Source organism: Vigna umbellata, chromosome 8 (genome assembly GCF_029865625.1).
Source record: "Vigna umbellata cultivar VRB3 chromosome 8, Vumbellata_1.0, whole genome shotgun sequence".
Lineage (NCBI taxonomy): Eukaryota > Viridiplantae > Streptophyta > Magnoliopsida > Fabales > Fabaceae > Vigna > Vigna umbellata.
In genome coordinates this window covers 13175160-13186656 of record NC_142172.1, presented here as the reverse complement: position 1 = coordinate 13186656, position 11497 = coordinate 13175160, and the positions used below count along the sequence as shown (strand labels likewise).

Sequence of the window (11497 nt, the reverse complement as noted above, 5' to 3'; positions counted from 1 at the left end):
TTTTTATTTTTTCAGAAGCTGAGATGTTCCATAATTTCTTTTTCTAAAAATTCCCAAACATTAACCACTAGTCAAGTTCGCAGAAACTCGTGAAAGTGCTGTTATGTCCCAATTTTTATAAAAGAACGATACATGAAATCTGAGAATCTACACCAAATACAGGTATTCCAAGAAAGTGAAGAAGATCTGGACTACACACATCTCCATCAACCATCATAAAATACCATCGTACTATAATGAAAAAAGAAAATTATATTTCTAGCGTAACATGACTAGCTATAATGATGAACAAAATGAATGAGCACAGACCATGTTGGAAGGCTCAGAATTTCCTTTCTCACACAACCTTGAGGTTCTAGATTTTTCCAATCGTGAAAAATCATATGGTTATGACGTTTCTGCTCATGAATGCCTGCCAAGCCGAGTTCCATTTTCATCATCACCCGTCAGAATGCTTCAAGTATAGCTTCCGTTCAGCCATTTGGTTATAACATTGAACTGGTGATAATTTTCCAGTATTTGCAGTAAGTCACAGTATTACTGCACAACAGCACAGATGGTTTTGCCAATGCAGTGACATCCTTATCTAACTCCTGGATATTAGAGTAAAATGTATCTGATAAATTTCATCCACTTGGCAAAAAGAATAAGACAAATGAGCTCATTATTCTGATAAGATGGTTCTAATCTGCATCACCAAGCCCATCACTTCCATCACCCCTTTTGGAAATGGGAGTAAAATGTGAATTTGGTTTCTTCTTCTGAGAAGCAATTTCAGCATTCTTCCGCAAAACAGCTCCAGGAGATGGATATGGTCGTTGTTGAAAGAGAGGACCCTGAAATTGATCAAGAACTTATAGATCATGTTCAGTTCAGGAATGTCAGGAAACCGAAACCAGAAATATTATTATGGCAGACATTCTACTTTTCTCAGTTTCTGCATAACAGGCATCACTGCTACCCACTGGCACTTGATACTACCAACTCTAGAGACTATATTGGCATCAAATAGAAGCTCAATTTCCACCAACTCTACCCGTAATCTTTCATTACTCAATTTCACCTACTTTTTTATTGTTTACACACGCCACGTGTTCACGGATAACTTCATTCAGTTAAAAAATTCTTCTGAGAATTAAAGCATCCACATAAATGAGGTTAAAACATTTGTTTGGCTAAAAATGCATTGAAAAAAATAGACATCAAATTTAACAATAAGAAAAGCAATTAAGGAAAAGATAGGAACAAAAGAATTTCTGAAAATAAAAAGAATAAATAAAAAGAAGTAATGTACATACTGTTGCTGTTGTGTCAGCTGCTCGTGGCTGCACACCTTTCAGACCCACGACCCTGAAAGTAATCATACATTTACAATTACTAATCATTTAATCGAGCTTTTCTATTATATGTGTGTAGCACACACAATACACATACCAGCCACCACGAGGAGCATCAGAATAGGAGCTAGGGTCCATGGGATCCAACTCATCATCCTCTGCATGAGCACGTTTCTTTCCCCCTTTTCTGCTTCCTTTGTGAAATGGAGGTTTCGAACTGGTCCTGGAGAAACAAATTCTAATCATTACAATCCTCTATGGCACCAGTAAAGAGAAACCGTGAGATAACTCAATGAGATGATAGCAACCCAGCCCACAACTCCCGGCCCAACAACAAAATGGACTGTATGATTATTGAGCATTTAGCAGTTTGGGGAATATCTAGGGTGGTAGAGGTCACAGGGCAGAGTAGGCTCTTCACGTTTGATAGGTTTCATTTTCTATCATTCTGCATTTACATTCTTGTGTTATCTATTGTAATGAGAGCTATACCTCTGCAATTATATTGCTTTTATTTACTAATACTGGTTCCTATCATTTTCTTTTCAAAAGTTCATTCGCCTTAATTTTCATCAATCATTTCTTCAGAATGCACCTTCCACTGTTGAACTCTAGGAAGTATTATCACAATATGGAAGAGAACCTAAAAGAAAGTGTATTTGCTATACAAGCTTTTAATCTAAGCATACTGTAGATTTTTCATGAAAGCATAGTGTAGAAAAAGAGAAAATCTAAAAGGACAGTGAAAGATGAAATTTAATTATATATTATTATAGAGGTCTGTCTCAAGGGTGCACAGCAACAAAATGGGCTAGATAACATCAACAGAACAACAATGAGTTTTTGTTAAAAAATTAATAGCACTGCAGATCTTCATGCAACTAACCTCTCTTTGTTAGACTTATTGTCTGAAATTTGAGAGGGATGTGCAGCACTGCTTTGCTGATTGTTCAAACTTGAGAACAAATACTGACATTGAGGAAGATTCAGAACCCTGCATTTTTTAATTTTTTGATAATAAAACCAAATAAAATATTAGAGATAAGCCTATGCTGCTAATTTGGAAAAAAAAAAGGTAAGAAGATGATGTATATAGTCATACATGAAGAAAAAAATGAACATTAATTTTGTGGATTTCATTTTCACTGCAGTGAGTGGGATCTGTTGTTCTGATTTTATTTTTGTAGATTTATTTACTTACTAGTATAGCAAATTTACAGGGACCTCCTATTACAATTCAACGTATGATACAGATGAACTAGCAAATTACAAGTGAGCAAGACAAGCATCTTTCTGTCACAAATGGTGTTGTAAGGAAAGATCAGAAAGGAATAATGTTTTGCCTTAAAATGACAAAACTAGTACTTGGTTAAGCCTTTGAACAATTTCATCTACAGCAGTGAAAAAAGGTTTGGGTATGTGTAGCCCCGTTGCTTGGAATTAGTATATAAAAGCCTAAAGCATGTCCCCCACCAAATCTTGTTAACTAATTTTGGTTTTCAGGAAACTTTAATTTTTCCCTCAATTCCCTTTGATTTAGTGTGTCAAAATGAATGATACCCTGTCATTACAGGACTATAATCATCAATAAGCTGAAAATAATGCAGAAACATCCTCATTTTCTCTTGTGATAACAATGTAGTTGACATACAAAATGAGATAGGTACATTCCTGGAAAGAATGATGATAAAACCGAATTATCAACATCACTTTGTACCATTCCAAACCGAGGATTGCTTGAGGCCAGACAGGGATCTATGATGTTGGCATATCTAGGAGGTTCCTCCATGTAGATTTTCTCATCAAGATCACTATTGTTAGGTGAAAGTTCAACAGACCCTTTACTTTGGTTTTGATTATGTGCTTAAATCATAACAAAGTATACAATATAATTTTATAAGTATCAGGTCTTGTCAAAAGCAAGTACTTTATTGGCTTGAGAGACGCAAACATGTTGCTCTTCACCAAACACAATGGGTACACCAGGTCTACATCTAGATACTACGTTAAACAGCAACATGGCTTTCAAGAAGCCCTAGATACTATGTTTAAGTATAAGAAATAAAATCAATACAATAAATAGAAGAGAAGTGGTATTCGGTAATGATAATGATATGATATGGTAATAAATAAAAACATTCCTAATAATAATCTTCATATTCTTCATTCTAAAAGCTTTGTGCCTTGTTTATGTAATTATAGTAATAAGAACTCCCCATTAGCAAGCTTGGTTGGGATTATTTCTAAAGAAACAATCGCTTAAGAGTAACCATTTTCCAAAAATAAGATGAACCAAACACAAACTAAGACCTCAGTATTCATTAACAGTAGCAACTCTCTACCTTGTACAGTGATTGCAGTAACCCCATGCTTGAACAAGGCCAACACCCCACCCACCACATCCCATGCACCGTGGTAAATTAGATGATTGGTCATATCCATCACCAACAGAAACTTCGTGAGCTAAATTAGGCCTCTCCCATTGTGATATATGAGTTTTTGTATTGTAATAATACTTATGACCTGAAATACAAAGAAATAATTGATAAGAAAAATTATAAAATTCTCAAAACAATGACAAAAAAGATAAGAAAAATGAATTGTACAAGTACAATCAAGTATATGAAAAACTGGTCCAACAAACAAACCACTCTAAAAGTCACTTCGCAAGTGTTTAAACGTCTTATTTCTCTACCAAGAATCTAAAGTATATATTGAACCTGGTAGATATATACATGGTCACTATGAAAATTTGTCATGTTTATATCAAACACCAATGAATGACGAATCAAATACATTTACTAGTTGACAAAATAAAAACATGCAAAAGGAAAGAACAAATGAAAACTCAGATGTAAAAATTGTTAAACTATAAGAAAGAGAGACATTAAACTGAAATCATGTGTTGGAGACAACACGGGTGCTAGAGGTTTTACTGTTTGTTTTCTAGCGGCAACAACAACAACAAAGGCCTTTCCAACTTCAACAACTAACTTGTTAGGAGTCCTACATTGAGTAGAATCAACTATTTGATAGTATTTAAGCCTTGAGGAGGAGAGTCCAACCCAAAAATGCTAGTCCATTGGGTGGGAGAGCCTCGAGGCATACTACATCAAATACTTCATTTTACTCAATGTAAGACTCCTAAGATAACTCCAGTGTTGTGATTCTCTCCCTAGTTTCTTATCAAGGTCCTTACCATGGCATTGAAGAAGGTCAGTGGATCCCATTGAGCATTGCTTTCTCCTACTAAATTTACCTTGATCAAATAGTTCATTTTACTCAATGTGAGACTCCTAAGATAACTCCAGTGTTGTGATTCTCTCCCTAGTTTCTTATCAAGGTCCTTACCATGGCATTGAAGGTCAGTGGGTCCTATTGAACATTGCTTTCTCCTACTAAATTTAGCTTGAGGACAAGGTGAATGTATTCCTTTGGGGGTTATTGTTTCGTAAATATATTGGGTTAAACTAGTTTCTATTATCAAAGGAGGTTATCGTTAGTTACTGATGGCTAGAGAGATTTCAATAAAAACATTTAACAGATAGGTTGGAGTCTCCTTAGAATACAATAAATAAAACTCAGAGACCAGATGCAACTACATGATAATTATAGCTGAACCTGTTGTTTCATCCAATGACTCCACCCAATTTTCTGGGAGATGTGAAGATGATGGTGATTGCTCAGTTAAGTATGATTCTTGAGGCTTTTCCCATTGACTCTTTCCTGTACTTTCATTATAATAATAACATGCCCCACTTCCAGGATCTTTTGCCTCAACCTACATGGAAAATTCTAGTAGTAGTAAGGTATTGATAAAATTAAGATATGTTCATTATCCGAACTTATAATGCACAATAAGATATCATTAATTATGTGCCTCCAAACCTACTCACAAACTTCTACTTTGGAACAAAAATTATTTCATTAGCTGGGTACAGAGTAAAGCCCAACATCTAATATGTTGTTTCTTGTTTGTCAAGCCTAAGGTTTCATTCTTCCATAATTCACATGCCAAAACTTTCTGTCAACAAGATTTCATTTACCTTCCCTTTGTTTTTGAAAAATGATATACCCAGGATTGTGGTGATGATTAAATATGCAGCAGCTGTGACACCAAAATCTTAATTCTATCTTCTTTTTTGTAGAAATTATGATTTGATTTAAGAAGGTCCAGGACTGATTAAGAGATTTAAATAGCTAAAGGCATATGCCAAGAAATTTCCCACCGAAATTCAAAAGCAAACTTTATAACAAGTGATAGTGATACACACCCATCCTGGTGGCAACTTTCGATATTCCGTAACTTCATCTGCGGTGGCTTTCTGAAACTCAGTAACGGGTAATATGTAAGGTAGTTGAACAGATTGAAAGTAATTACTGTAAAACACTTAAGAGAATGAAAAACTATAAGTTAAAGTTGCAGCAAAATAGTCTTAAAAGATAGAATATATTGTATTTCAAACCTCAGATAAAATTTGTAGCACAAAGTTGTGGATGAAACCTCAGAAATAGATTGTCATCCTCACTTCCACGTAGGAAAATATCAGAAAAAAAAAAGGTGCAGGAGGGGAAAGTGAATATGATAACAAATATAATATAAGATAATATACTTACAAGATCTGCCGTGCATGAATTGTCTCCAAGAATACCCCTAGCTCTCAACCTCTGCTTGAGGTACTCAGGCAATTCTTTAGCTGCAGGTTTCTGTTCTGAACATCTATCGAGTATAGGATCAGACTGACTGATGGCACTGTTACCTACTTCACAGTTCCAGAACCCAGAAAGTTAAGGTACAAGAGTCTACAGCACGAGTAAAAAATCTTTGTAATCATATTTACCTGCAGCAGTATTAAGTTTTGGACCATCATAATAGGCACCTCCACCGGGCACACCATATCCATTGCCTATTTCTGTGTTACCTGATACAGAATGCATATGATACCAACATAATCAGACAAGCTATTACCACTAAAAAACAAGCACAGATGCAATATTGTTAAGATCGCGAGCAAACTTGCATAATCGTCTTATCCCACGAGTTCAGGGGATGCTAAAAGTTTACAGAGATGGCAGATCAGGAGAGGCACGGGCTGTGGGATCACAAGGCTGCTTGCCGAATCCCAGGATTATGTGCCACATCTATCCTTTCCATTTTTTGCAGCTAGGGTTCAACAACCCATTTGTTGGCTAAAAGAGAAGACTAAACCCCGCCCTATAACAAAGGCCAACTCATATGACCCTTTTGTTCTAATAGGAAATCAGAAACGGAGGAGACTACTCATAGCACCCATAATGTTGATGCTAACACTGCTGTCAAACAACCATAACTGTCATCACTGACAGCCATCTAAAGACTAATGTAGCTACTGCCGACACTAGCTTCTTTGTCAGCAGAAAATATTGTTGCCAGTGATGCCCTCACAGTCGTCAACACTTGCTATGTTCTGCTGTGTCTTTACTTCTTTTTGTTCTTGCAAGAGAGTGTTCTATGTTCTGTTTAGAATTTGAAGAAAAAAAAATTGGCATCAGATAGGGGTGATTCGGGTCACACTGCTAGAAGGCATAGGAGTAAGGACTGATCCTGCATGGAGTCAGTGTGTTTTAATTGGTGGGAAATCAAGAACTGTGAAGTGTAAATATTGTGAGAAAGTATTAACAGAAGGAATCTATCGATTGAAGCAACATCTAGCAGGATTTTCAAATGATATTGGACATGTATAGCAGCTCCAAAAGATGCTAAAAAAATATTTTGGATGTTGTTTATCAGGTGCATAAAATTTGATTAAAAAATAAAAATTCAAAGAATTTGAAGGGGAGTAGTGTCAATAATTCAGAAGATGCTAGAAAGGGACTAAAACAAGATGAAGAGGGTTATGACCCATCATGGATTTTCAAGAAAAGAGGATTAGGCAGTCAAACTACTATAAATGCCATTTTCAAGAACAGTAAGAGGGACGATGCATATCAAGAAATTGCTTTATCTTTCTACAATAATGTTATACCATTTAACGTACCAACAAGTGAAGAGTTCTCAACTTTGGATGCTTCGGATGAAAACATATAAGTTGACGTTGGAGAAAATGCCAGTGATGGTGTTGCTGCCGCAGAAATGGATAATTCGGAGGTTCCTCCAGGCTTATCTTATGACATAAGTGCTTCGGTAAGTATTTGGAAGACGTCAAAAAAAAATTGCTATGTTAGCTTCTCTCAATAAGCTCTCTACTCTAGCTTATGAAAACATTTACAACTTGCATGGAAACAATTTAGCCCTGCTTCCTCTCACTTATCTAAACAACTTATAAATAAGTGCATACACGATAAGGAATTATTCGGTAAGCACTCAAGTAAGCTGCTTACTTACTGTCCTTAACACACCCTACATTAGGGTAAACTTGTAAAGTAATGTCTAATTCCAATCAAAGGACCCCCAGAGTTTGCCTGAAGATTTCCTGTGGTTAATCAATTCGAAGTGCTCTAGCTGTCCCATTAGATCTGAATTTATTATTTCATAATTTATACTCCTTCCAGTTGACAGATACTACCCATTTGTTTACCACCCATCCTCTACTCCTACCTGATGCTCCCTTATGTAAAGATCCATTATGGAATACCTTTACAGAGGTATGAATGCTACTCTAATATATACACACACAATATTATACATAAATAAGACAGTTATTTACTTCTCTTGTCAAAATCCTTTAAAACAACTCAAGGTTCTCATATTTGTATGAAGGGGATAGACGCATGATTTATTCTTCATTTTTATAAAGATGTTAGATGTCAATTAAATGAAAGAGCCAACAAAATGGGAAAAGAAATATTATGAGAAAGAAAAGTCCATAAGAGTTGAACGTCCCGAAGTCCAAATGGAAAAAGAAGATGGAGCAATATACAAGGAAATCAAGTCATAAATGAAGGTAAAAGTATAAAGTAATATCAGTCCACCAACATCAAGCCACCAATGCCACTTAATCATTGAACTGGAGAAAAAGGAAGAAAAATGGTACAGAAATAAGAATACTCGGTTAAGTAAACTACAGACCTTCTTCCACACGTGCAGCTTTCCCACGTTTCACAGCCATTTCAGCCCTATGCTCTGTGGCCATTTTCAACAGATGCTCCTGTTTTTTTTTAATAAAAACAAAAAATAGAAAAGCTCCGTCTAACTCTCCTACTCTTCAAAGAAATAAAATTAATCCCAATCACGTTTTTGTCACGCACCTTCAAAGCGTTGGGGTCACGCCGCTCCGAGAATATATCCAAATTGTCCTCGTTAGGTGCAACAGCAGTTCTTCCCTCCCTGGAATGGCACAACACAAAAATCTAACTCAATAATCCCACTATCTCAAACCACTAACATTGCAAGACAGCATTCCACATAATTGATCAAAGGAAAACGAAAATCAACACACACCTTTGACTCCTTATGACATTTTGCATCGCAATTTCCTATCAACAAAAACAACCAGAACAGTCAAATGAAAACTAACCAAAAAAAAATTAATAAAAAAAAAACACGAGAGCAAGAACTTAAAACACAGTCCAAAAGATCAATAAAACAACAACTGCACCCACATTTCTCCACAATATCAAAAAATCACAAAAGAACACAAAATACCAATATAAAACCTTGCACAAGAGATAGCAACATACTTGTTCGCGCAGTACTGCATCCTGAGCAGCAATATCAATGTCGCGCGACCCATTGAACTGTGCTCCATAGTAGTTCGAAGCGATGTTATTTGAAACTGTAACTGTGGCATCATCCACTCTAGTGTTCACAGTAAGATTAGAATTGGAAGGGTTAATTTCATGTTGAAGGTTGTTGGGGGCGTTGGGAGGAAAAGGGTATTGAGGTGAAGGAGCGGCAAGGGCATAGTTTGGCCACGAAGGAACACCTGGAGGAAGTGGTTCATCTTGGGAATTTTCCATGCCTTCTGAATTTCCTCTGCTTAACACACCAAAAAAATGGTGAAATCACAACATCGATTTCGTAAGGAGCATGAACGAGGGTTCATGAAAACAGAGTCGGTTTGCGTAGAATGAAAGCGTGAAAGTTGAATTGGGTATATGTGAAACAAAGAAGGATTGAAAGGGTTCTTGTGTTCATACGGTGGATGAACCCTTACAGAATAATTGAATTAAAATAAAATAATTTATGAGCTTGGAAGGCATTAGAAAGCTTCTCACTTGAATTGCATCGGTGTGGTTCATCCAATTCCATGTTTAATATTTTTAAGAATTTGTAAATATTTGAGTAGGTTGAAAAAGATACCGATTTTCCCATTTTACGATTTCTTTTAATTTTTAAATTTAAAATTGTCCGTCTTTTGAATTTTGAAATATATGAATTTCTCAAATAAAGGTTAACATTGTACACTAATTATATTTTTTTTTAAATTTGAAATTGTTTATCTTTTTAACTGTAAACTGTGCCGATTTGTTAGTTAAAAATTAGCGTTGCTCTTGACTTTAAATATTAATCGATTTACTAATTAAAATTTCACTTTTTTAAGTGAAAACGAAAGTAAAAAGTGATTCATAGTACGTCTAAATAGTCTACTTAAAACAATGTATTATTATATGAAGTTACAATCAAAACAAATATACGTATTATGAAATATTAATAATTATGTATAGTATCTTGTAATAAAAAATTTGCTTACTTCATGCATAAAATGTGGTTTAACTATGATTTAGCAAAAGATTTTTAGAAACAAAATGGCTTAATTAAATTTCAAGTTTCTAATCAACTTGAAAACATTAATTAAATTTTTAATAAGTTTTTATGGTTGATTAAGTATTCAATAAATATATATTTTTGAATTGTAACATGTAGGTTAAAAATTAATGAATTTGTTGGTTAAAAATTAATATTGTTCTGAATTTAAATATTAATCAATTTGTGTGACACTGAGCTTAGCAAAACTCGAGAGTCATTAGGTTTCAAGATGTTGAGTGTCACTCTGGACATTAAGCACCACAAATTTAATGAGCTCTCTAACTTTTGGGCGTTAAGCAGTGGATTAGGGCGACTTCTTTATTGCAAGTCTAGATTTTTATTTTTGCTTAATTCGTTGGACAAGTGACTTTAGTACAAGACATTTGTTTTGGGTTTTCCCTTTAAGCTTTCTACACTTTAAAAAGTTGTTTTTGGTTTAGATTGTTTTACACAAATTAATTAAATAAGGGCGGATATTATATATGTTGATGATTAATGAATATGGGGTGTATGATGTTATTTCAAGTATGATATGAATGTGATAATGAATTATGATTCTTGGTATAATATTAATGTTTGACATAATTTTGTGGGCATGGGGATGAGACTCCATGGTAGCATTCATTAGTTAATTGTTTGGCGCAATTTCATAGATCTTATGAGTATATTTTGTGGTGACGTTCAATAGTGTATTGTATTGATATAGAAACTCGATCTTGAAAGTTATCTTGACGCTTTAATAATTACTTTATCTCAAGTAAATAAAGGAGTTATTTGGTAAGGAGAAGCGAGAGATCCTAATCTATCGTTTTGATTCTTTTAACATAGATGGTAGACAAATTATACTTATCTATAACTTGGGTGAACAAGCAGTAACATCACTACAAATGAAAAACTTGTCACAATTAATACATATACCTAGATGATCAAGTCTAGAGTGTGTATGCTTGATATTTGTTTGATTTTCTTGTGTTCAATAATTGTATTATTAATTTAAAAATGCATGTTTATCTCTTTGACAATTATCACATAAAGGATAATGATGTTTTAGTAAGACAAGTTCATTTGTATTTGAAGTTTTTGAAAGCCTATCTTAAAACAGTTAGTTTATGTACAGGCAATCTTAGTTTTAGAAACTTATTCTGTACATAAAAATACGATGTCACGATTAATTTTGAGTAACTTTTAAGTTAATGGTTCTTGTTACTGAATATGTAATACTCCATTAAAGTGCTAAAACTATTAAAATGAGAGGTTATTGTTTCATTTAAATTTTAATTTTTTATTTCGATTGATTTAGTTATCACATTGTTCGATACAATTACATAACAAAACGTATTTAATTAAAAAGTAATAAAGTATTATTATTGAATTTTACAAAAAAATAAAATACTTATATTAAATTTTAATTATATATGTTTAAACTTAAATT

The 11497-nt window shown here is 34.2% G+C and overlaps 1 protein-coding gene across 3 annotated transcripts; it reads right to left on the bottom strand.

Moving 5' to 3' along the window:
• Positions 1–87: 87 nt before the first annotated feature.
• LOC124848562 (WW domain-containing protein) lies at positions 88–9568 on the bottom strand. 3 transcript variants are annotated; one of them, XM_088096651.1, is made up of 14 exons: positions 8997–9568; positions 8758–8792; positions 8565–8643; positions 8386–8464; positions 7355–7480; positions 6179–6259; positions 5955–6100; positions 5612–5662; positions 4959–5118; positions 3680–3860; positions 2224–2331; positions 1435–1560; positions 1299–1350; positions 88–836 (listed from the first exon to the last, which is right to left on the bottom strand). In XM_088096651.1, exons 1-14 carry the CDS (start codon positions 9273–9275, stop codon positions 684–686), a joined length of 1656 nt encoding a protein of 551 aa, XP_087952777.1. In that variant the 5' UTR covers positions 9276–9568; the 3' UTR covers positions 88–683. The 3 variants fall into 3 exon arrangements, with proteins under 3 accessions (XP_087952777.1, XP_047182223.2, XP_047182224.2); XM_047326267.2 differs by lacking the exon at positions 7355–7480 and having other exon boundaries at positions 8997–9567; XM_047326268.2 differs by lacking the exon at positions 7355–7480 and having other exon boundaries at positions 5955–6097; positions 8997–9566.
• Positions 9569–11497: the final 1929 nt, after the last annotated feature.